Here is a 26,196-nt window from a genome sequence, read left to right on the forward strand (position 1 = left end):
GAAAGATTAGGGGGTCTTTATACACTTTACACAAAGATTCTTTATTCTACAGTTCTTAAAAATATCTCCAATTCCCTCCTCTGGATTACTTGAAATACATTTCATTTGCAAATCATCAGGAACACATTTATGGAGTAAAGCAGGAGAGCAGAGCAGACGTTGGGCTGTTTGCCTGACTACTGAACTGGGCTTGTCGGCATCACAAAGCCAGAATCCATTCTCGTCTCTCCGACTCGTGGTTTTTCCCATGGAGGGCTGTGTGGCATGTGCTATTGGTGCCAGGGCTGGACATAGAGAACAGTTATGTACTGAACACCCATTTCACAGATGAGGAAATGGCGGCTCGGAGCTAGTGTTTCAATCAGGGCTGACTGTAAAGCCAGGGCTCTCCCCTCACCTCACTCAATCATACTCTTCTTGACTGGGACACAGGCCAGTTACTCTGCACTTGAGGTCCAGGAAGCTGTAGTCTGCAAAATAGGGGTCCGAAGGTTAATGGAAGTATGAAGGAGCCATTCTCGCGGGGTGCTCTCAGAGTCCCCACTTAAAGACAGTCAGACATCCCTCTGCCCTGTGGCTCTGGAGAGCCATCCTGCGGTCAAGCATGAGCAGCAGAGGAGGCAGGGAAAAGGGCTACAGGCTTGTACTCCAGGGGAGCCCGGGCAGCTGATGAGACCCTCGCCCAAGACGCTTGGAGCCCCAGCTGTGGCTCCGCGTGGCACTTCCGATCCGCCGGGGCAGCGTGCAGCTGCGCTCCCCAGCACCGCGCCCCGCCCCCGAGCGCGCTGCTCCCCCAGCTCCGACCCGCGCCCCGCCCCTCCCCGTCAGTGTGCCCACCCCCGGCCCGCCCCGCCGCTCCATCGTCCGGCTCCCGCGAGTTCCCGGGCGTCACGGCGCGGGGAAACCAACCCGCAGACAGTTGGGACCGGAGACGATGGCACATCGGCTGCCTCGCTCTCCTGCCGGTAGCCTCAGGTGCCCGGAGCCAGCTATCCAGTCGGCGGCGCCGCGCCGGGGACCGGGAGCGGGAGGGCGGGAGGCGGCGAGGCGGGAGCAGGCGACGGCTGCGGAGGCCGGCAGGTCGGTGCACAGGCAGCCCCGGGTGAGCCCTAGCCTCACCTGCAACCCGGAGCTCGGGACTCTGGCGCCTGCTCCGCCCGCGTTCCCGCGTGGCCACATGGCTCGGCTCCGTGCGCTGCTGTCCTGCCTGCTGCCCCTGCACTGCGCGCTCTGCGCCGCCGCGGGCAGCCGGACCCCAGGTGCGTGAGAGTCGGGCGCGCGGGAGCGCATGGGGTCTGGGGTGCTTGCGGGTCCGGGTGATCCGACAGTGCAGAGGAGCTCGGTAGCTCTAGAAGGTGAAAGGCGGTGCGCATACTTGGGCTAAGCTCTCTTTTCTCCCCCTGTGCCACCGATGCTGTCCCACGATTTGTCTTTCTGGCACAAGATCTCGAGAGACCCCAGAGAAGGATTTGGGAATAATACGGAGCCTCTTACAGGGGCTTCGCATCTGTCTCTTTGTGCCTGTTTTTTTTTTTTTTTTTCTCCCTCTGTCTCACTCTTTCAGTATCTTCTCTATCTCCAGCTAGTATGTATGTGTTCACATGTGTGTGTACGTATGTGCAAGTGTCTGTCGCACACACAGAATCAGGCTGGCAGGTGGTTACCCTACACCCCAGTTAACACTCCTGCATGGAAATACACATCTCTCCCCAGTATTGTCAGGCTCTGTGCAGACACCCTGCCACACACAGACCAGACACACTACCCCTTCACTTCATAGTTTGGGATGCCCTCCTGGTGGCTCTGAACATGGGGAGGTGGCCCCTGTAACTTCCAGGCAGTGTGGTTGCTTGTCTGTGAACTCTGTTCATGTACCAAACGGATCCCTCTAGCTGAAGACTTGGGGTTCCTTGCTCTAATGGGTAAACCAGAGCAGAGTTGGCACTCCCCCACCCACAACTGCCTTGGACATGGGGGATTTTCAGGACACACCATTTTCCAGATTTTATCAGTGCTGTGAAGGGGGCTGGGGAGGCAGGAGATAGAGCTGTGTGGAAATGAAAATTCCTCCCAAAGTCATATCCATGAATCACCAGGCCTGGAAGCCAGGGAACTGTCATTTCTGCCTGGCTTGGCTTGGGCTCAGGGAGAGCTGTGTGAGGATGGGGCTGCTGGCATGCAGCCTGGAGCATGGGGCCGTGACCTCACACTTAATTCAGTCTGAGTGGGCAGCTCACCCCGTGCATCTTTTTTTATTTCTGAAGATCTATACTTACCCAGCTTGGGGCTGGGCCATGTAGAAATCTCAGCAGCCACTGTGCTGCTTAAAAAAATTTTCTTTCTAAACTTGGAAAAATATAGAACTTGTATTCCCTCCCCTCCCTCTCCAGCTCCTCCTTTCTCCTTGACACGTGCCCAGGATGCCCTGGGTTTCTAGGTGTGTTTTGCCAGCTGCGTTCAGGGAGCTTGGTGAGGAGGGTCCTACCCCAGCCTGGTCTAGTGACTTCAGCACATTGGGAATGTTTGGGCGGACCCTCTCTATGCCCTGGGGGCTTTCGGGGAATTTCAGTGCTTTCCTCGGCAGTGCCCAAGGTTGGAAGGCTTGTTGCTAGAGTGACAGAACTCTGTTTGAAGTCATTTGTTTTCTTCTGCTAAGTTGAAAAAGCACCTGGGGACTCCCGGAAACAATTTATGTCCACAAAGTACTTGCACACCATTCATCCAGGTGCAGGGATCCAGGGGCTCAGGAAGCAGGAGATAGGAAATGGATCATCTCGGGCTAAGGGGTCCCTTCAAGGTGACACTCAAAGTTGCAGCTCACTCCCCGCCCCAATGGGATATATGGCTTTCCCTTCTCTTTGCACAGCCTGTACTGAAGTGACTCTTTGTTTACCTTCAGCAGAGCTGCGCCTCTCCGGAAGGCTCCATGACTATGGTGTGACAGTGCCCTGCAGCACAGATTTTCGGGGACGCTTCCTTTCCCACGTGGTGTCTGGCCCAGCAGCAGCCTCTGCAGGGAGTGTGGCAGTAGACAGGTCACCTGCACCACCCTCACACTCTGGTCACCTCCGGGTGGCCCGCAGCCCCCTGCGCCGCAAAGGAGCCACCCTACCGCCTGGCCGGGTGGGAGGCTACTACCTGTACTTCAATGTCACTGTTTTTGGGGAGGAACTGCACTTGCGCCTGCGGCCCAGCTGGCGGCTGGTGGTGCCCGGAGCCTCTGCGGAGTGGCAGGAGGACTTTCGGGAGCTCTTCCGGCAGCCCTTGCAGCAAGAGTGTGTCTACACCGGGAGTGTCACAGGCATGCCCAGGGCAGCTGTCGCCATCAGCAACTGTGATGGATTGGTAAGGGACAAACCTTTCTTCGAGCCTCATTTTTCCCCTCTCCCCAGGCCCTGGCTAACTCCAGTCCCTGAACCAGGTAGACCTGATTTTCTCCTTTTCTCACCTGTGTTGGGGACTGCTGTGGGCAGGTCGTGTGGTCTGGGCTGTGCTGCTTTCCACAGAGAACCCACATGCCCTGCTGGCACCAGGCTTATGCTCTGCCAGGTGGGTAGTGGCCCAGCTAGGATGATGTCTTTTCTCTTGTTCATCCCCTCACCATCCACTAACATGTTGGGATCACAGCTTACCTGGTGCAGACTCACGCAGGGGTGAGGAAGGCGGATCTGCTGGGATGGGTTCATGGCTGTGCTGTTTACTAGCCACGAGATTTTGGATAAGTTACTTAGCTTTCCTGTGGTTCTTTCCTATGTGCAAAGTAGACTATTTATTCATTCTGAACATACTTACTTCATGTGTCCCGTATGTATAGCTCTGTTCAGGCTCTGGGGGCTACAACAGGGCCAGAGGCAGAGTCCCTAATCTCCTGGAGCTGATGTGCTGGTGATGATCATGTGACCCACCTTACTTGGCAGCACAATTGGTGGTCAGCAGGTCAGCACCTGCCTGGCATGTGGCCAAGCCTCTGTCAGTGTTAGCTGCTGTTATTCTTACTGTTTTGTCCCCTGCCGTCTCTAGTCCTTGAAGCTAACCTACTTTTTCCCAGTGGTCTGCTCTGTGAGTTCCCTTTCTTAGGATCTGCTCCCTCCTCCCTGGCATCACATTGCAAAGCAGAAAGGCATGAGTGGCTTCCTTCTTTCTCATGCTCAATTCCTGCTGAATCTTGGTCCTTTCACTGCTCCTTCCTCGATGTGTCAGGTCCTCATGAGCCTATGTAGTATCCTCAGAGCAGTAGGCATTCTTTCTCTGGTCTGTACTTGGTCAGCTACGAGCTGATATGTCCCAGGAAAGGACCTGCTGGCCCCTCTGCCCTTCACCTTTAAGAAAGGGATGAGTCACATGGGGGGATGGGAATGGGCAGGGCTAGGAGCTCTTCTCACCGTCTTCCTGTCCTTCAGTGCTGTCTTCCTGCTGAACGTTATGGCTGCCTTTGTCTAGACCAGTGCTTCTCAGTCTTCCTTTCATCAAGCTCCCCTCACCCCGCCGTCAATGAGCAATTTTAGACATTTTTCCTAATTGCCACCCCCATCAAATTTTAATCCCACAGATATACTGAATACATGTTTATGAATTGTACATATATTTGTGCTTTATATATACAGAGTAATATTTTTCCTTTCCAAAGAACCAGGTTTTGCCTGTTGGAGGTGATAGGGCCCCCATTGAGAAGCATAGTCTAGGAAGCAGTTGGTTCTCAAAGTTGAACATGTGCTAGAGTCACCTGGAATGCAAGAGTTCCGTGCTGCAGAATTTGAGAAACCCAGCATGTAAGGACTGCTGGAGAAGGCTGAGACCTTGTCCTGCTTCCAGAGTGAGCCTTGGCTGCCAGCCTGCCCTGGCTCAGCTGTTCTGTGCAGGAGGAGTCCTCCTCAGTCAGCCTGCTGGCTAGCACTGTGTTGTGGCCACAAATTTTGGTTGAAAATCGAGGTGACGTTTGGAATCACCCAGAGATACAGTGTCTGTGCAGATGGAGAGAGAAAGTGCCGGTGCAAACCAATGGCTTGGCTGAATGACATGTGAACTCTTTCTAAAGCCATCAGCCATGTAGGCTGTCAGCTGTGCAGTGACGGGGCTGGATCTCCCACTTCTTTGGTTACCTCCATAAATGTACACTGGGACCTAAACAAAGGTGTTAGTGGATGGTTATCACCATTAATAAGTAGTTGTCCATACAGTTTGCACCCTGAAAACTTCCCTATCATTGAACTAGTTCAGCAGCCCATTGATAAGTGGTTAGTGACTGTTAGATGATGCAGGGATCAGGGTCACGAAGGACCCTGACCTCGATCTCAGCACCCATGAAGCAAAATCACGTGGCCACAGGCTGTGGTGTACAGTAACCAGCTGCACTCTGGTGGTTTGGGATGGGCGGCTGCTTGGTGGGCCTGGGGCCAGATATTACTCAGCTGACATTACTGACTTTTGGTGGCCTCTGAGTAAATGTTCTCATCAGCTGTGTGACCTAGGCAAGTCATAGCCCATCTCTGGGCTTTACTCTTCTGACTTGTCCAAAGAGGGTCTGTGTTTGCTGCTCCCCAGTAGATGGAAATCAATTCAATGTGATATTGGCAGAAGCCAAATGAGGTCTTGGAGGTTGTCCCATGGATGAACTTGCCTCTGGAATTGAGGCTTGCCTGATTCGCACTGCCCTTGGTGAGGGAGACCTCATGGGGCTGAGCCTCAGGCTGGGCCCTTGTTTACACCAGGCCACTGCTTGTGCCTTTGACTGTCTCTAGAGGCCTGCCCCTCAGTCTAAATCCCAGGTGCCTTCCCATCCAGGTTCCTGACAAGGGCGACAGCCCAACACTGCGGCCTCTCCAGCACAGAGTGTCACTCACTCCTGGCCCATTTCAGAAACCTGCCCTGTGAGGGCGAGGGGCTGTTTACACTGACACAGCTGAGCTACCTTTGGACTTGAAGGCTACAGTGCAGCATTTCGATGGCAGATTTAACTCTGCAGCTTCATGTGGCCTCTGCATTTTAACTTCATTTTCTTTAACAACTCAGATGCCGATGTCATTCATTCCAAAGAAAATATGTAGGGAACATTGGCGGTGAGCAGGGCCCACAGGAAAATGTAAGAAAATGAAAGTGACACAAAAGCAACAGGAATGAGTCCCTCCCAAAGCCCAGGCACAGCGTGCATACCGTCCCAGCACACATAAAATCAGAAATGAAAGAGAAGAAATCACAACTAATACCACAGAAATACAAAGGACTGTAAGAAATTACTGTGAACAACTATATGCCAAGACATTTGACAACCTGAGTGAAATGGACAAATTTCTAGGAACATATACTCTTCCAAAACTGAATCAAGAAGCAGCAGAAGGCCTGAATAGACCGCTAACAACTAGTGAAATTGAAGCAGTATAAAAAAAAAAAAAATCCTGGCACACAAAAGCCCTTGACTGGACAGCTTCACAGGTGATTTTTACCAAACATTTAGGGAACAGCTAACTCTATACTTCTCAAACTGTTCCAAAAACTCCAAGAAGAGGGAGGACTCCCAAAGTCTTTCTATGAAGCCAGTATTATCCTAATTCCAAAACCAGGTCAAGACACAATAAGGAAAGAAAACTATAGGCCAATATTGCTGATGAATGTAGATGTTAAAATCCTCAACAAAATATTGGCAAACCAGATCTAGCAATACCTTAAAAAGTTCATACACCATGATCAAATGGGATTCATCCTAGGGCTGCAAGGATGATATCATATTCATAAAGCAATAAACATAATACACCACATAAACAAATTGAAAGACAAAAATCACATGATCATGTCAACAAATGCTGAAAAAGCATTTGATAAAGTATAGCACACTTTTATGATAAAAATGCTCAGCAAACTGGGAATAGAGGGAGCATACATCAACATAATAAAGGCCACATCTGAGAAACCTACAGCCAACATCATACTCAATGGGCAAAAATTAAAGCTTCCCCCTTAAGATCAGGAACAAGACAAGGATGTCCACTTTCACCACTCTTATTCAACATTAGTACTGGAAGTTCTAGCCACAGCAATCAGACAAGAAAAATAAATATAAGGCATCCAAATTTGAAAAGAGGAAGTAAAACTGTCATTATTTGCAGAAGACATGATAGTGTAAATAGAAAACCCTATAGGCTCCACCAAAAAACTTCTCAACCTAATAAATGAATCTGGCAAAGTAGCAGGATACAAAGTCAATATACAGAAATTGAAGGCATTTTTGTACACCAACAATGAAATATTAGAAACAGAAACTAGGGGTAAAAATCCCATTTACTATAGAAACAAGAAAAATAAAGTATCTGGGAATAAACTTAACCCAGGAGGTAAAAGAACTGTACTGAGAAAACCACAGAACACTAAAGAAAAAAATTAAGGAAGATACAAATAAATGGAAGCATATACTGTGTTCTTGGATTGGAAGAATTAACATCATTAAAATGTCCATACTACCCAAAGCAATCTATAGATTCAGCACAAGCCCTATTAAAATACCAATGACATATTTCATAGATTTATAACAAATGTTTCAAAAATTTATATGGAATCAAGAAGATCTCAAATAGCCTCAGCAATCTTGAGAAAGAAGAACAAAGTAGGAGGGATCACAATACCTGATATCAAACTATATTACAAGGCCACTGTTATCAAGACAGTCTTGTACTGGCATAAGAACAGACATATAGATCACAGGAACAGAATAGAGAGCCCAGAAATAAGCCCATGTCTCTGTGGTCAACTAATATTTGACAAAGGGGGAACGAGCATAAAATGGAGTAAAAATAGCCTCTTCAACAAATGGTGATGGGAGAACTGGAATGGTATATGCAAATAAATGAAACTAGACCACCAGCTTACATCATACACCAGAAAAAATTCAAAATGGGTAAAAGACTTAAACATTAGCCATGGCACCATAAAAGTCATAGAGGAAAACATAGGCAATAAAACCTCAGATATTCCATGCAGCAATATTTTTGCCAATATATCCTCTAGGGCGAGGAAAATAAAGGAAAGAATAAACAAATGGGACTACATCAAATTAAAAAGTTTCTGGATGGCTAAAGAAAACATCATTAAAATGAAAAGGCAGCCAACCATATGGGAAAACATATTTGCCAATGATACCTTGAACAAGGGTTTGATCTCCAAAATATATAAGGAACTCATATGACTCAACACCAGGAACATAGATAACTCAATTAAAAAATGAGCAAAGGACCTGAACAGACACTTCTCCAAGGAGGATATACTGAGGGCCCATAGGTATATGAAAGAATGCTCAACAGCACTAGCCATCAGAGAGATGCAAATTAAAAACACAATGAGATACTACCTCACACCATCATTAGCAAATCAGCAAACAATAAGTGCTGGCGAGGATGTGGAGAAAAGGGAACCCTAGTGCACTGCTGGTGGGAATGCAGACTGGTGCAGCCACTGTGGAAAACAGTATGGAATTTCCTCAAAAAACCAAAAATGCAACTGTCTTTGATCCAGTGATTCCACTGCTGGGATTATACCCGAAGAATCCTAAAACATCAATTCAAAAGAACCTGTGCACCCCTATGTTCATAGCAGCATTATTCACAATAGCCAAGTGCTGGAAACAGCCTAAGTGCCCATCAGTAAATGAGTGGATCAAAAAACTGTGGTACATTTACACAATGGAATACTATGCAGCAGAAAGAAAGAAGGAACTCCTACCTTTTGGGAAGCATGGATGGAACTAGAGAGTATTATGCTAAGTGAAATAAACCGGGTGGCGAAAGACAAATATCATATGATCTTACCTATAGAGGAACTTAATGAACAAAACAAATGAACAAAATAGTACCAGAAGCATGGAAACAAGGAATAGACTCAGTGACCAGAGGGGTGTGGGGTGGGGGCGGGGGGAAGAAGAGGAAGCATCTAGTCAAGGGACAGGTATAAATGACCCATGGCCAACAGGGTGGTGGGATTGACTCTGAGAGAGAGGGGTGGGTGGGGCAGGGAGGAGCAACAGGAGAAAATTGGGACAACTGTAATAGAACAACAACAACAAAAAAAAAAAAAAACCCATCAAGCTATGTTGGAACAATAACGAAAAAAGCTGACAAATTGAAATCCTGTGTGAGGCAGCACAAAAGGACCCATTTGTTTTGGTTAGGGCATCCAGGACTCCCCAGAGGAGGCGGCAGTGGCTCAAGACTGTTTACACGTTGTAAATAAGGAAGAAAGTGCGGGCCCGTGGCCAGCGGAGAGAACAACTGACTCAGACAAGCTTGGGAATGAAGTACGGGATGTGAAGAGGCCAAGTCCTACTGTAGTGTTCCTTCTGAGGGTGGGAGTGGCTCTCATACCCTAGGATTCCAGGTTAAGAATGTGCCCAGGCAGCAACGGCAACCTGTACTCTTCAGAGCCTCCCTCGGGGAGCCTGGCCAGTCATTACAGAAGTCCTCCTGATGCTCTCCTGACCCCCATCCTCTGAGGGCCCGTGGGCAGGAAGCACCTGGGTGGGACCCCTGGTTCGGGGCCAGATGCAGAACAGACCCTCCGCTAGAGATTGTGCCTCTGGATTCCTGGGAGGAACATGGACACCTGGGGTGGGGGCCAGTTCTTTGTGGGTCCTGCAGGTGTGCTGAGGTAGAGGAATGAGGTGAGCAGAGCGGGGTCCCTGCTTCTCGGTGGGTCCGTGTGCTCACTGTGGCCATCTAGAACCTGGGCTGCCAGGCTTCCCTGCCTTCATGGGCCCTGGGCCTTGCTGCCCTGCCCTGGGGTGATGGGGGCTTGGCCCTGTCGCCTCTGTGAGTCACCATCTTGGTGCGGAAGTAGCTGCACATGTAAGATTTGTCACCATCTGGTTTCATTTTCCACCCTCTGCAGATGGTGCATTTTTAGCAGGTTATGCTGAGTATTCCTCTGGCAGACAGTGTGGGGCGGGGGCAGGGGAGGCTGAGTCCCAGCCCTACTTCTTATCTCTGTTTAATGTACAAGTCACAGAAGCTCTCTGAGCTTCAGTCCTTTAGTTTTAAAAATGGGATTACAGTGGAGGGGTTGGGGATTGGTAGCTAAAAAGGTCAGAGCTGTGTTTATGGGTGATGAAATATTCTAAAACTGATGGCAGTGGTGGTCGCACAACTCTGTGCGTGTAACTAAAAGCCTTTGAATTCTACAGTTTAAATGAGTGAATTATATCCCAGTAAAACTGTTCCAAAAAGTGCCTGACCCATAGAAAGGCCAATGGCAATCATTGTTAGTAGTAATTAAGAGGCTACAGTCTAGGATGGCAGAAAGTGTGGAATCTCTTTGGTCTGATGCAGACTAGCTGTGTGGCCTTGAATACGTTACTAGATCTCTCTGTGCTTAGATTCCTCACCTGTAAGGAGGAGAGAACAATCATTTATAGCGTTGTTCAGAGGATTAAATAAGATACTATAAAAAAAGTGAAGGGTCTGGTATATGGTGGGGCCTTAAAAATGGGGATTATCGTTAACAGTAATATTTATTAATTTCTTAACATTAGTGTCTACAGTAATTACAGTTACTGTTAATAGTAAAAAATACTATAAGTGTTGTTCGAGACCCTTGTATTGCAACAGTGTGTAGGTAGTCAGTGTTCTTGGTGAGCGTCTGAGGCCACCTGTGGTTCCCAGGTGTCCAAAGCCTGTTTCTCTGCCGCTGCAGCTCTGCCTGCCGAATCCGTCAGATAGTGCTTGCTCAGAGCACAGAGTGTGAATTTTACAACTGGTCTGTAATACCCTAGATGCCTTCCAGGACAGTGGACACTGAGAGGTGCTAAGTGGAGCACTTAGGTCCCAGGAGTGCAGCGGTGAAACCCAACCCGCTCTTCCTTACTCCACAGTTGAAAGAGAAGGCCCACGCACAGCAGAAGTGTGAAACAAGCCAGACCACACGAAACCTCAGTGTTTTGTGAAAATGCAGGGAGGCACCATGCCCTCAGCGGGTGTCCTAGAGGTGAGTACTGAGAAGGAGAGGTGCTTCCTGAGAAGGAAGGCTTTGTAGGGAGGGGACATTTGGGCTGGGTTTTTAAGCATCAGTAGGAGTTTTTAAAGCCAAGAGGTAGGAGTTATAAGCAGTCTGTAGGGAAGGAAATCCTATGTCTTCACAGGGTTCAGGGAATGGCAAGTCATCCCAGCTCTCCGTGGGGGAGGCGTGTGGTGACAGTGCAGCCTGGAAATCTCTGCCTCACCTCCAAGCGTAGACTTGCCCTGTGGCCATGAGGAGCACGGGAGGGTGGTAAACAGGAGTCACATTAATATTGGGGGAAGTATCTTTTCTGTCACATGCTGGCACAGTGCTGGTATGGCAGACTTGCCTGTGGCTCATTGGTGTCCTTGGGCCCACACCTGTCCTTTCTCCGGGAGCTGCTCCTCGTTGGCTGGGGAGTGAATGGGCTGTCCTGGCAGGTCCTTTGGGAGCCCTGGCTGTGCTGTGCCCCGCCGTCCAACCCTGCACCTGGGATGTGGAGTGTGAGGCCTGGAGTTTAGGTGATGCCCTTGCCGAACCATCCCGCTGGCCTGTCCCCGTACATCTTGGACTGCAGGCCGCCTGCACTCACACGTCTGTGCTGACAGCCCCGGGAGGGCAGGGGGAGTCTGGCCCCATGTTAGTGTAGGCCTCGCCTCCTTGCTTCACCTGCATCTCCAGCCTCCATGGCGGCTCCTGTTCTGCAGACCCTCGCCTCCAACCCAGTCAGGCTAGCGTGTGTGCCTCACTGTGTGGCCCCTCTGCCTTCATTCATTCTGTTTTCACCTCCCACGGTGCCTTCCCCTTCTCTCTGCTTGATGCACCCCTCATCTGGGCCATTTGGTTCTCAGAGATCAGATATGCGTCTTACATTTTTGCATTTCTCCAAGTGCTGAGCACCAGGGTGGACTCAGGTACACAGGCCATGATTTCAGATGCCTTGGTGAGCAGGGACTAACACAAGAAAGAGGCGAGGGTCAAGTACTAGCAGGGGGAAGTGGGATTGTGCAAATTGGAGGGGACAATGCCCTCTCCTAAAGGGAGTGCCAGTTTGGCATCGTAAAACATTTGAGTATTTTAAGGAGAAATCAGAAATAAGGGTTTTTAAGCAAAATGGCCTGTTCTTTAAGCAAAGTGCTCTCTTTTTTCAACACAGCAGGTTTGCTAGCTAGAGGCCATGGATTGCCATGTCAGGCAGTACGTGCGGGCCACGAGAGCATGACACCTGGAACCAGACTGCCAGGGTTGAGATCCTCAGCTCTGCCTTTCACATGCTGTGTGGCCTTGGGCAATTTCCAAATGTCTCTGTGCTCAGTTTCCTCATCTGTAAAGTGGGGATTGTCATAGTAATCACTTAACAGCATTGTCATGTATCAAGGGCTTAGCTCAGTTATGATCGATACAGCTTCAGTTGTTACCATTAAATTATGTGGATTTATTGGTTGAGTCTGCTGTGTCTGAGAGGAAGGGTGGAGAGAAAGAAGAGTCAAAGCACCATAAAGTGCTGCCGCAACGCCTAGAATAAGTGGTAGCTTTTATTATTATGGTTGATCTCTTGGGATACACAGAAACTAAGGCAGGGCTCACAGTAGGTTTGTTTCCAGATCCCCGGTCGCCCAGTCCAGTGCTCTTCTTGCTTCCCAGAAGACCCCATTCCATCTGGGCCTCTGTCTGAGTGGACTAGACAGTTTTCTGGGCCCTGGACAGTTTTCCAGTGTTTGAGGTGGTCCGATCCTGCAGAGTTTCAGCTCCCTCGACTCCCCACAGCTGTGTCTTGCTGGATTAATAACTTATTTATGATATGGAATAAAAGCCAGACATCACCTCACTGCCACTCCTCCTGAGCAGAGCTGGCTGCCCAGTCCAGCAACGGGTGGTCTGGTCTGGGGGCACGTTTTGTTTTCTCCCCTGGCATCTTCGGGCTGGCTGGAGCACTGGTGAGTGATGCTGTCTACTGCCTCCCAATGTCAGTGTGGTAGAGGCACAGGGTCGGCCTCGGTGAGGACCCAGGGAATCTGCCTTCCCCAGACCCTGCAGTGGGAAAGTTCCCAAACCATCTGCCAGGCCCAGCATTCCATTTTCAGCATGTGGGCCTTGCCCTGCCTTCAAAGCCTTAAGAAACAACAGCAATGACTATAATAGGGACGCTTGCAGGCTGCCTCATCCCTGGTGGCTCCAAGGAGCTCCTTGTCAGCGCAAATTATCCTCATGTTATGATAACCTCCCACAGCGAATCCCAGCTCAGCGTCATTTCCGCAGTTCACCTGGACTTTGGCCTGAGTGTGTGCAGCTGTGGCTGGAAGAGGCCCCCCTCCTCACTTTCCAGACCAGAAAGACGTGGCTCAGGGAAGGGAAGGGACTCACCCAGGGTCATGCTGTGGGCAGTTGTCAGGGCCAATGGAGACCGGGTTCCTGACTCCCAGTCCAGTGCTCCCCGTACGATCCCACATGGCTTCCCTTGAGTCAGTGGAAAGGCCCGAGGAAATGTGAGTAGTGACTCAAGGTCATAAACCATGTGATGGCTGGTGATGTGGCAGCTTAGCAGCGGCATGAATGCTAGAGATTGGTCCAATGGTTGCCCCGTGGGGGTGTCCTGGGAGTCCTTGGGGCTGGGTCCCAGGTGGAGGTGTTTACAAGGCTCCCACTGTGAGGGTCATTGCTTCCCTCAAGCTGGGACGCTGACTAAGAAAATACAAATGTCAACAGCCCGGTTAAGCGGGGATTCGAAGCTCAAAAGGAACCTGGTATTTCTTTGCCCCAAGTCAGCACTGCCGAGGTTTTATCCATTTTCCAAATACTGCAGGGCAGTGGGCTCTCTTATGTACACATTACTTGTCATGGAACATTACAAGACCTGCAGTCTCGTTTTCTTCTGCTTTCTGCAACACAGCTGAACAGGCCCCTTGTAGAGAAACCTCTGAAGATGGGAACTTTGTCTGAATGCAAACTCTGTTCCCAACGGGCGGCTTGAAGCCCTTTGTCAGCTTGTGCCTCGAAGCCAACCAAGCATTTATACTTTTGATGTGTCCAGAAAACACCCATACCCCCAAGCCACCCGGCCCACAGCAGAGGTACATTTCCGTGGCTGGGGCTGGCAGGCGCTCACACTCCCAATTAGCTCCTCCAGCCCAAAGAGGCCCTGTGTTCCGTAGCCCAGCAGGCTGCTGGCCTGGGGCGTTGAGTGCTTAATACTTTGTCACCTCATAATTCGCAGCCCCTGTATGGGAAGGCTCTAGGTGAAACACGTGCCACCTAAGCCATGGCCACAGTTTGTGGGAAAGCAGACCTTTCATTAAGGGTCACATGCCCAAGGGAGTTTGTTTTGGAGATTTGGCGCCAAGGATGCTTATTTAATGTGGCTTGGTTTTGAAGTTGGTCCCATGGCGTGGATCAGTACTTGTCCTCCTAAAGCTGATGTCTGGAAGAAGGATGGATAGACATACTTGAACGGGGGTAGAGCACCCACAAAGACCCACTGGGGGCACTGAGGAGGGAGAGATGATGGGATGACATTTGAGCTGGGCGGGAAGGGCATTCCTGGCAGAGCTCACAGCAGGGGCAAAGGCCTGGGGCCATCTGAACACCTGTGGTTCAGGGTACAGAACAGGTCCTGTGTGGAGGTGGGGGGATTTTTTTCTGCTATTAGTTCCAAAAGAAAAACAAACAGGGCTTGACAAGAATAACAAGTGTGGGGGTGGGCCAGACCACCCTGCTGTCTCTCCTGGTGATAGTTGGCCTCTCTAACTGATTTCCCTGCTTCTATCCTTCCATCTAGTCACCAAGACCTCCCATAATGCCCCTCAGGAGCAGCCACGAAGGCCCTGGGAGTTGTCCCTCCTCCTGGTCCTCCTGCAATGCCCCTGCTCCTTCCTCCCTGCTCCTGGTGCCCTCCTTGCCGGGACACCCCTCCCCAGATACTGCCAGCAACTACCCCTCATCATCCTCAGGCCTTTGCTCAGGTGTCACCTTCTTAGTGACATCTTCCCTGACTCCCTTATTTAAAATTTTAACTCTCAGTTCTCTCTGATTAATTTTTCTCTATGGCTATTTCCACTTGGTGTTCTATATTTTTACCTATTTCACCCCTTGGTAGAATATCAGCACCAGGTGAGGAGGAATTTTGGTCTGTGTCCCCAGAAACTAGTACAGGGCCAGCTCAGTGAATATCTGATGAATGAATGAATGAGTGAGTGGATAACCAGTATTGCAGACAGAAGTTTAGGAGAGGTGAAATTGCAGAGAGGTGTGTGAACATGCAAAGTGAATGGAGGACCTGGTGAATGGCCAGAGTGGCCGGGATGTGTCGTTAGTAACTGAGGGCTTAGCATAGACTAGCTTTGATGAAATGTCTGAGTTCTAAGAAATGAGGAAGACATGCTACTGGTGCTGGGCCCTGAGCAGGATTAGGGACAGAAGGATGCCTCATTTGGTGATTCCCAGCGATTCATGGGCTCCTCCCCACTGTGCAGAGGATGTGCCGATGCCTGAAGGGGATGTGTTGTCAGGAGTTATTCTGGAGAACTATAGGCCTGGCTCAGGAATTCAGGCAGCTGGGTCTGCTTCTTTCCATCCTCTTGTGCTCATCCATCTTCTGTAGGGAACCTCTCCCCACCCCACACCCCTCACTGATCACTTACTGCAGACCTACCATGTGTCAGACAAAGTGGGAAACATTTTTCATGCATGATCTCACGCGGGGAGGCATGGTTTAAAACCAAGTCAGCACCCCTCTGGGCCAGGCTGATGGATCAGAAGGGAGGCCTGGCTGGATCATTGACCTAGGACAAGTGACCTCAGCCTTGGGAGGGACTGGCTGCATCTTTTCTCTAGAGCCCCTCCCCCCATCATCTTGTCTGCTTCTGAGGAGTAGGGTTCAGACCGCAGGGCTTCCATGCAGGGGGCTGCGTCTCAGCTCAGGGCCTGGCAGCCACCACCTTCTGGCATGTGAGGAACGCTTCCTGTCTCCTCGTCCTGAAGCTGCCGCCACTGCTGCCAGGACTCTGGGCCAAGCAGGGGTCTAGGCAGAGCTCCCAGCTCAAGCTTGGTGGGCCGTGGTGGTGACAGAGGGGGAAGCCTCAGAGCCACGTGGCTCCTGGGCATGGGGAATGGAAACAGGGGGTGGCTGCCAGCCTGGCAAGGTCTGCCCTTGCCTCTGGTTGGGCTTGAGGGTGGGGGGTGGCAGCAGAAGGGGAGCCACCTACACCTGCAGTATAAGGTCCAGCCCTGCCCTGGGCCAGCAGCCCTGATACTGGGGGTGGGGCCTTAAAAAGTGAGCACCTTTCTTTTAAGAGCATTTACGGAGCTTTTGAAGACCTAAGCAACTCTGTTTTCCATGGGTCAGCGGATAGAATCAATCATCGCCTTCATCTTTGTCATCATCAGCATCATCACAGAGGTTCTGGCTTGGTGACTCCCCAGTTGGGGTGGCTGTGACATCATTGATTTGCCACTGGCCACCCAGCAGATCACAGTCTCCCTCCCCCACGTTTCAGACCCCCACTCCTCCCAGGGAAATGTTAACGAATTATTCGTTACTCACAGTGGAGTCGTACCTTGAGGGGAGGAGATGGATAGGTTCTGAGACAGCACCTAAGGATCAGATCACTTGTGGTCCAGACGGTCCTTGGTCATGCCCAACCTGGGAGATGCTCACAACGGAAGAGGTGCGCAGTGAGCTGGTCAGTCCAGGCTCCCTCTGCCTACTCTCCTCAGTCAGGGCTTGCACTCATTGTCCTCTCCCTTTCTCCCTGCCTTTCTTGCCCGCTTACTGCATTATGACAAACTCTTCTGGCCCAACATTCTATGCTGCTATTGCTCTCTTTGTGAAACATGGATGATCACTTCCTTGAGTGCCTTTCCATTTTGGAAACTTCCAGAGGCTAGATCTGGGTTTCAGCCCTGGCTGCACATTGGAATCACCTGGGCAGCGTTGAGAAAATCCTTATGCCCAGGTCCCATTCACCGAGATTTGATTCATCGGTCTGGGGAGTGGCCTGGGATGTGGCAGTAGTTCTGCCAGTCCCCCAGGTGATTCTAATGGGCATCTAGGGGTGAGACCCACTGCTGTAGCCTCCTGGGTTTGATGGAAAAGTTAGAGTCATATCATGGGGTCCAAGAAAGCAGGTCAGAGACGGAAGGAAAGGAAAAAGCTGCCACCCTGCTGTGGGCCAGGCCTTAGGAAGAACATTCCTCTCCATTGTTTTATTCCATCCTCCCAGCAACACTTTGGCTTCAGATGTGGAAACTGAGGCTTGGAGAGGGCTTGTGTCACCAGCTGGGAGGGAGGGGCTAGCTGGGGTGGAGCCCCGAGTGTGTCACTCCCAAGCAGCCTCTGCACCACCTTGTAGGGACATTGGATGACAGAAGGAGAGTTACATGTTTGTCTCCTTTAAAAAAAGAAAACTTTGCTTAAAATAATTGTTATACAATTATTACTTGCTCATTGTAGCAGGCAGACAGCCATTCTGTGCAGGACTGGCTTTCCTTTTCAGATAGGGGAATTATAGGAAAGTTAGAAAACACCTAAAAAAGCTTAAGGAGAAGAAATCACCTACAATTTTGCCACCCAGAGACAACTCTGCAACAACGGGGTGCATTTCCACCACCCTTTTATCTGTGCATGCTCTTTCTTACTCTTAAAATTACCCTGAACCAGCCTGTTGTCTTGGTGAGGACTTTTCCCCTTATGGATGCTCAACCACTGCTTTTTTTCCTGTTTACAGGCAGGGGATTTGAGCCGGGCCACAGTGGAGCCAGGCGTTAGAGACAAGCAGTCTTGTGGTTCCAGAATGTTGCTCCTGGCACTCCCTCTATGAGCCACTGGGTCTCCTAGGCACACTTTGAACGATAGTCATGATAACCCTACAGCAAACTTGAACACGTGCATGGTCCTTGCTACCAGGTAGGACCCTTCTAGGTGCCCTGTGTATATTTCTCAGAGCAACGCTACGAGGTAGGTTTGCTGTAATCCTGAAGCACAGGGAAGTTAAGTGACACAGTCTGAGTAGCAGAGCCCAGACTGTGACTCTAGGGTCTCTGCATTTATCCACCACACACACCCACCACATCCCTTCTCCCCCGAGAAGGATTCTTGCTGCGGATGGACTGGGCTCAGCAAGACCTCAGTATACTGTTACCCAGCACCGGTCAGGGTGTGGGGCCTGCAGAGGTCATGACCTTAGGAAGTGAGGCCAAGTGGTCATCCCGGATAACTTCCTTCAGATGGTGGAGGCTCTCCGCTTCCTGGTCTTTCTTCCGACCCTTTGGCCTGCCCTGGGAGTTCTACTGCTGCCTGCGTGGGGCATGGCAGGGTTTGCCAGTTGAGGACAAGCCTGGCGATTCCCAACTCCATCCTCCAAGGGCTCTTCCTCCTCCCTGTCCCCAAGGCTGCAGCTTGAGATGAATCAGCTTTCAGACTTTCCTTGGCTTGGGCCCAGGCCTTGGCAGCCCAGCCTCTCCAGCAGAGCTCCTGTGGCTTGGGGCTTCCACATCAGGTTTGAATTAATGGAATCTCAGTATCCGCAGGCTTTCATCCCAGCTATGCTGACTCATGCTTTTGTGGTAGTGGGCAGCCTGTGCACCCTGTGTATGTGTGTGTTGTCTGCCTGCATATGTGTTGTCTCTGTGTATATATTGTCTTGGTGCATGTATGCATATTATCTTTGTGTGTGTCATCTTAGTGCATGTGTGTCACCTCTCTGCATGTGTGTCATCTTTTTTCTCATAGCTTTATTGAGATATAATTCATATGCCATGCAATTCACCTATTTAAAAATCAGTGGATTTTTAATCGTATGCACAGAGTTGCGTAATTATTACCACATACCATTTTAGAACATTTTCACTATCTCAAAAAAGAATCCCTATACCCTTTAGCTGTTACCCACAGCAAAGGCTATAGCCCTTGGTGAGCCTGGTAGATGACTTTGGCCTGGAGGAACCATAGGCCTTCTGACTTGTGCTGTGATGGTCTATTGCTTTGCTTGCCCTTGAACAAAACAGGAACAATCCCCCTTAATCTATTACCCCAGCCCCCAGCAACCATTAATCTACTTTCTGTTTCTATAGATTTCCCCCTATTCTGGACATTTCATATAAATGGAATCATATACTATGTGGCTTTTGGTGACTGACTTCTTTCATTCCACATAATGTTTTCAAGATTCATCATGTTATAGCAGGTATCAGTACTTCATTCCTTTTTATGGCTGAATAATATTCCATTGTATGATATACCACATTTTGCTTATTCACTCATCAGTTGAAGGATATTTGAGTTGTTTCTACTTTTTGACTCTTGTGAGTAGTGCTCCAGCGAACATTTGTGTACAAGTTTTTGTGTGGACATATGCGTTCACTGCTTTTGAGTATATACCAAGGAGTGGAAGTGCTGGGCCATATGGTAACTCTGTTTAATATTTGAGGAACTGACAGCCTGTTTTCCAAAGTGGCTGCATCACTTTACATTCCAAACAGCAGTGTACAAGGGTTCCAATTTCTATATATTCCTTGGAGAAATGCTTCCTTGATCTTTTTTCTATTTTTTTATGTTTTTCTTTTCTATTTTTAATTTTAAGTATATTTTATTGATTATGTTGTTATAGTTGTCCTGATTTCTTTTCCCTTTGCTCCCCTCTACCCAGTATCCCCCTTCTCTCCAGCAATTTCACCCCCTTAGTTCATGTCCATGGGTCGTGCACATAAGTTATTTTGCTTCACCCTTTCCTATATTATTCTTAACTTCCTCCGGTCCATTTTGTACCAACTAATTATGCTTCTTAATCCCTGTACCATTTCCCCATTTCTCTCCCTTCCTCCTCCCAGCTGATAACCCTCCAAATGATCCCCATACCTATGATTCTGTTCCTATTCTGGTTTGCTTAGTTGGATTTTGTTTTCATTTTTTAGATTCAGTTGTTGATAGTTGTGAGTTTGTTGTCATTTTAGTGTTCATAGTTTTGATCTTCTTTTTCTTAAGTAAGTCCCTTTAACATTTCATATAATAATGGCTTGGTGATGATGAACTCCTTTAGCTTTACCTTGTCTGGGAAGCACTTTATCTACCCTTCCATTCTAAATCATAGCTTTGCTGGATTGTAAGTCCTTGCTTTTCATCACCTTCAATACTTCTTGCCAGTCCTTTCTTGCCTAAAAAGTTTCTTTTGAGAAATCAGTTGATAGTCTGTCTTATGGGAACCCCTTTGAAGGCAACTCTCTTTTTTTCTCTTGTTGCTTTTAAGGTTCTCTCTTTATCTTTAAGCTTTGGCATTTTAATTATGATGTGTCTTGGTGTGGTCCTCTTTGGGTCCAACTTGTTTGGGACTCTCTGTGCTTCCTGGATTTGTATGTCTATTTCCTTTGCCAAATTTGGGAAGTTTTCTTTCATTACTTTTTCACATGTGTTTTCAATTTCTTGCTCTTCCTCTTCTCCATCTGGCACCCCTATGATTCGGATGTTGGCATATGTAAAGTTGTCCCAGAGGTTGCTAAGCCTCTCCTCGTTTTTTTCAATTCTTGTTTCCTCATTATGTACTAGTTGACTGTTTTTTTCTTCCTTATATTCCAAATCATTGATTTGAACCCCAGTTTCCTTCCCTTCACCATTGGTTTTGTGTGGATTTTCCTTCATTTCATTTAGCATAGACTTCATTTCTTCCCTTATGCATTTGTTGTATTTAAACATGTCTTTCAGGTCTGTGAGCATTGTTATCACCAGTGTTTTGAACTCTGCATCTGTTAGGTTGGCTATCTCCTCATCGCTTAGTTCTCCCACTGGAACCTTGATATGTTCCCTTTTTTGGGCCATATTTCTCTGTCTCCTCAACTTGACATGCCTCTGTGTTTTCCTCTTGTGTCTTAGGTAGAGCTGTCACATCTGTTATGTTGTAAGGGGTGGAGCCTTAGGTATTCGTCAGTAGGGAGCAACCCATTTCACTACGTTGAGGCACTGTGTGGGGGAGGGGTCTGAGAGGAAACAATGCCTCTTGCTCAGCACTTGCCCCTTTTCCAGGCACTTCTCCCACTTTCCATATGGGACTGGCACCCCTCTAGCTGTTGCCCTGGCTATGGTTCCTGGAGTGGGTGAGTTTGCAGATGTTCTAGGACCGTGTGGGCCCTTTAAACAAGCGGACTCTGCTGAGAGACTGGCAGTTTCTTCCTCCACTCCAACCCCCACTGATTTTCACAGTCAGAAGCAATGAGGTTTTATTTTCCCTGGTGCTGGAACCATGAGCTGCATGGCCTGGTCTGGTGCTGGGAACACTCCCCAGGTGTCCCTCCCTATGTTTTTTTAATGTGTTACTGTGTTTTCCACCAGCATGCCACTGCCACTGCTGCTGCTGCCACTGCCATCATACCACTTCCTCTCTGTCCCGGCTCCTCCCCTCCTACCTGTCTGAATGAGTATTTCCTTTTTATATCTTTGTTTGTTGGACTTCCATGTAGCTTGATTTTCTGGAACTTACAGTTGTCTCCACTTTTGAGGTAGTTGTATTCTTTCTTAGTTATGGAGGGAGACACAGCATGTCTGTCTATGCCTCCATCTTGTCTGGAAGTCCTCCTTTTTCTGTTTTTAAATTGGGTTGTTGGTCCTTTTATTATTGAGTTGTATGAGTTCTTTATATGTTCTAGATACAAGTCCCTTATCAGGAGAGCAGAGGCTGGTTTCTTATGACCTTATGCACATGCCCAATCCCCTCATGTCTAGCTTGCAGTAGATGCTTCATGAAGACATAAAGACATGAGGGAGGAAAGGATCTGGGCCACCTCAAAGAGTCCTGGCAGGAGTGGTGGTCCCAGGGTGTTGGGGTTTGTGGGCTGGAGCTGGCTCCCTCTCACCTGTCATGACTCAGAGACAGTGGCCAAGGATGACCTGTGCGAGGCTCTAGTACCTGCATGTTATGTTGGTGTGGCTTTCAACTGATATGACATCAACAGAATGATGGATGGTGGGAGAAATGGAGAAAGAATTAGAAAAAAAAACCCAATTCTTGTGCCAGCTCTCCTCTTGATTTTTAGCTTGAGTAGTTGGGAACATGATGGTGCTTTTTTCTGGGGTGAGGATGGATGGCCAGGGAGGAAGGTCTGCTTTAAAGTTTGATGGGCCCAGTGGAGGCCCAGGGTCTCTTTTGGGAAGGTTGTTGGACAATCCTCCATGGAATTCTGGAAGGGGTCAGGGCTGGGGATGTAATTTAGGAGTTATCTGAAAGTACATGATATTTAAAGCCATGGGATCTGGGGAAATTTCCAGGGAGCATGTGTGTCTGGAGGGCCTGAGGGAGACAAGGACAAAGAATTGATCTCTGGCTCTGGCCACATGAGGTGACAGGTGGCCTGGACGAGAGCAGTTTCCGGAAGTGGTGGCTCTAGAAGCCCCTATGGGGTGGGTAGAAGAGAGGCATGAGACCTGGAAGCAGAGCCAGTGAGTGTAGATGCCTCTTTCTGCTTGGGAGGAAAGCTGAGACCTGGCAATAGCTGCACTGGGCTGGAAGTTGGGGGAGGGAGTGACAGATGGGAGATCCCTGGGTGCACCCATGTGCCAATGAGAATGATCAGGAGAGGAGCATGATGATGCCAGAAAGAGGGGTACTAATTGACAGAGCTAAGTCCTTGAGAAGGTGAAAGGAAGGTGATCCTGAACATAGGGTGGTGGGAGGATAGGGGAGAGCCCTCCTGATGGTGCCTGTTTTCTCCTGGAAAACAGGAGAGGGTGAGAGTGGGACAGGGTTGGAAGTCTAAGCCATTGGGAGAACCGGAATGCAGACATAACAGGGAGGTGTGGTAGAATCCCAGCCTGCATCACGCTCACGTGAGAGTCATAGCATCTGATTTCGAGTGAGACCAGTGGGCACCGTGTGCGTTTTCTCCATCAGTGTGCAGACATGGAGTGTGTGGCTGGTTGGGCTGAACTAGGGCAGAGGCTTCTCTGGGAAAGTAGGAGGGAGGAGAAGGTGGGGAGAGTTACACATGTTTGCAAGGGAATTACTACATATCTAGACCAGGAAGTCCCAGGTGGTGAGAAGGGCTGTGAGAACTTGGTTGGGCACGGGGAGGGATTGACAGTGATGAAGTGGAGGGGTCACACATTGGAGGTCTTGATGAAGTTTAGTGGTAGCTGGAGCCAGCGTGCTGGAGGGGTAAGTGAGCAGGACAGTGGCGGAAGGGATCCAGACTGCTGAAGTCAAGGTTTCTGAGCTAGGAGCAGGTGAAGCCATCCAGTAAGGGGGCCAGGGAGGGAGCCTGGCTGGCAGTGGCTGGGGTAGAGGCAGGTTGCTGGGTTGGGGGAGAACCTGGTAGAAGCCATTTCTGATTCTCTCACTACTCCCAGTTGTGTACCTCACCACAGACTGTGCTTGCTGGGTTTTCTTTCATTTCCTACAGTGGAACAGTTTCAAGCTGAATTTGCTGGAAGCCTAGAACCTGAGACAGCACAGCAGGCAGTAAAACTCTCGTAATGGAATTTCCAGAACAAGTTCAGGCCGAGAATACGCTCTCCTTGGGAGGTGGTGGGATGGTTGGGTGGGAAGAGGCCTGCTCTGCTTCTTTCTCTTCTGGGAGGCCCCACATAGGCCAGTCTTGGAAGGAGAAGGAAGAGGAGATCTGGCTCCACTGAAGCTGCCATCTTGAAATGCTTCCTCCTTTCGGGCAGTCAACAAAGACGGGCAAATCTGAGGGTGCAATGTGTGGGTTCAGGATCCCTATGTCCCAGAGCCAAGCTGTCTTCTCAGAGCCAGGCTACTTGTCCTTTCCGGTCCCCAGGCTGGGTGCTTGCCTGTCATCTCTGCATTTGACTCAATACAGATGGAACCCTGTCTTTGTCCAAGCCTGGGCTTTTGCACCATCTAAGGACATGTATTCCAGTCTTTGAGGATGTCTTCCCGGGACCTCCCTAGAGGTCTCTGCTGGCTTTATACCCCTGCCTCCCAATTTATGTGCCAGTAAATGCAGTTTTAGAATAAATAAGTTTGTTTATACACATACATGCTAATTCCAAAATAATATGGCTTCAGTTATCTGCTAAAATATTTGGGACCTCACCCTGATGGTGGCTACGGGTGACAACTGAACTTGCTTGGTTATGACCCACAGCAGAGTACAAGGTGGTTTCTAAGCCAGCACACACCTCTCCTGTCACCACTGATGAGTTTCCTTCACCCGGCCTGGAATGACACTGTGGAGCTGGGGGCTTCCCTGAGGGGAAGCAGGACTGGAAACCTCAATTAGCTCCGCCTGGAGGCCTCTGTGTGAAGAGGCAGCAGAAGGCTGCACCTTTGCAACCAAGACAATCACAGTCACATCAGAGAAGTCAAACAGGTCTCCCTCATCAGCCAGTCCCCTCCTAGGAAAGATCCCTCAGAAACAGTTATATTAAAGGGTCTTGACCCTGGCTGAGGGGGAACAGCACTGCTCATTGGAGAGTGTCGATTTGGAGAAGTGGCCTGAGAGCCTGAAGAGCACATGGCATGATTGCGTATGATCAGCTATTTTTTATTGTTTTTATTGCATAGAAAAACTTTCTAATATATTTTTTCTACTTATTTATTATTTCCAAAAGACTAAGGTAAAGGTGAAAACAGATATGGCTGACATTTCTTTTCCAACTAACTGGAACTAATCTCACCCCCTTTACTTCTTATACAGAAATCCGAGTTGATTTTAGAGCTTTAAAATTAGCCACCACTTTTCAGAAACATAAACATCTCATAAATTGAGAGACGGGAGTAATTTGGCAGGGAGGTAGAGAGCCAGAAAGTTCCCGTTGCCAGTCTGTCTGCCCTGCACGGGGCCTGGTTTCCTGGCCAGGGCAGAGCTGGGGGGGACTGTGGGCCAGGCCCCTCATGGTGTAGATGGGGAAACCAAGGGCCTCGTGGGAGGGACTGGCCCAGGCCGCCGCCTGATCTGGTGGCCGGGCCTGCCTTCCCGTCCTCTCAGAGGCTGAGGAGGGATCCAGGCCTGGACAAGAACTGCCTGTCAAGACTGAACACGATGCACAAAATGAACAAGGGAAATTGCTGGGGACGTTCTGCCCTTGATCCTGGGGTGGGGGCTGGTGGGACCCACAGTCACAAAAGGGCTTGAAACTTATTTTCCAAGTTGGGTATTACAGGGCTGTCTTTGCCCCAAACAGTTAAACTGGGGTGGGGAAATAGAGGTTGTTTGTCTCTTCCCTGGGGAGAGGCTGGTGGGCAGTGTGGGGCTGGTGCAGACTCAGGAATCCTGGGACTTCCACTCCGGCAGAGGAGTGCTGGGGGTGTGATGAGGCTGGTCTGTGGGGTGAGAATCCTTTTCTGCTGGGGTCAGGTTGCCTGGGGAGTGAAAGGCTCTGCTCCTTTTAGGGCTCTGTGTTGGAATTTCTCCCCATTCTCACGCCATGGTGGGAGGAGGACTGGCTTCCATGGAGCTTTTTATTTTTTGCCCAGAGATGGAAAGTGAACATCTTGCTTGTTCTGCAAGGTCAGACCAGACCAGAGGCCCAGGGATTTGCAGATGGGACTATGAAAGAAAAGTTTCTTCATTCCGTGGCCCTCAAGGGCAGAAGCAGGACCCAGGGATGGCCTGAGGTAATATAGCCTAGTGGTTAAGAGCCACACAGAGCTGGGTTCCTGTTTTAGTCCTGTCACTTACTTGCTAAGTGATTTTGGGCAAGTTTCTTAACCATTCTGAGCCTCTGTTTCCTTATCCATAAAATGGGTCTAATATTTGTGGCCACCTCATAGGAATTGTTGTGAAGACTAGATAATATCTGTAAATATCATATAAGTGGCAGACCCTGTTATGATAATAACACTGTTTATAAAGGGCAGCATGTAAGTAGGTGTGTTTCAGCTAAATAAAACATTGTGAGTGTCCTTACCTAGAAAAGTTTGTATCTTGAGGGAGGGAGCTCTCTATCACTGGAGGCATCCAAACATGAGTTAGAGGTCCCCTAACTGGTGATGTTGCTGAGGTTTTGAAAGGTTGGTGTTATCCATGATTGTGGTCCATGATTGTGGGTAGGGAGGGGTAGGCTGCACGGCACAGCCCTAAGCCATATGGATCATTGTGGAACCTACATCCCTCATATGAGGCATTGAGATCTGGTGTCCAAATCAAGTCACTGGGTGATAAGGCAGGGAATGCCAGATTTTGCAGAATCCCCCTTGTGTAGTTGGTTAACCAAGTTTCAGAAGGGGGTAGGGCCATGCGAGGTGGCCCAGTGTGCGGGGGGTGGCTGAGTGGGGTCTTCTG

At 49.3% G+C, this 26,196-nt stretch overlaps 1 protein-coding gene across 1 annotated transcript in view; it reads left to right on the plus strand.

The window, feature by feature from the left end:
• Positions 1-928: 928 nt before the first annotated feature.
• Positions 929-26,196, plus strand: part of ADAMTS14 (ADAM metallopeptidase with thrombospondin type 1 motif 14) — an 84,330-nt gene continuing 59,062 nt past the window's right edge. The window contains exons 1-2 of the mRNA XM_090278149.1: positions 929-1,259; positions 2,900-3,345. Of these exons, the coding sequence (XP_090134275.1) occupies positions 935-1,259; positions 2,900-3,345 (771 nt within the window). The 5' untranslated portion in view covers positions 929-934. The remainder of the gene's footprint in view (positions 1,260-2,899; positions 3,346-26,196) is intronic.

The sequence above is a fragment of the Furipterus horrens genome, unplaced genomic scaffold, assembly GCF_987537825.1.
Source record: "Furipterus horrens unplaced genomic scaffold, mFurHor1.1.pri manual_scaffold_5, whole genome shotgun sequence".
NCBI classification, from domain to species: domain Eukaryota; kingdom Metazoa; phylum Chordata; class Mammalia; order Chiroptera; family Furipteridae; genus Furipterus; species Furipterus horrens.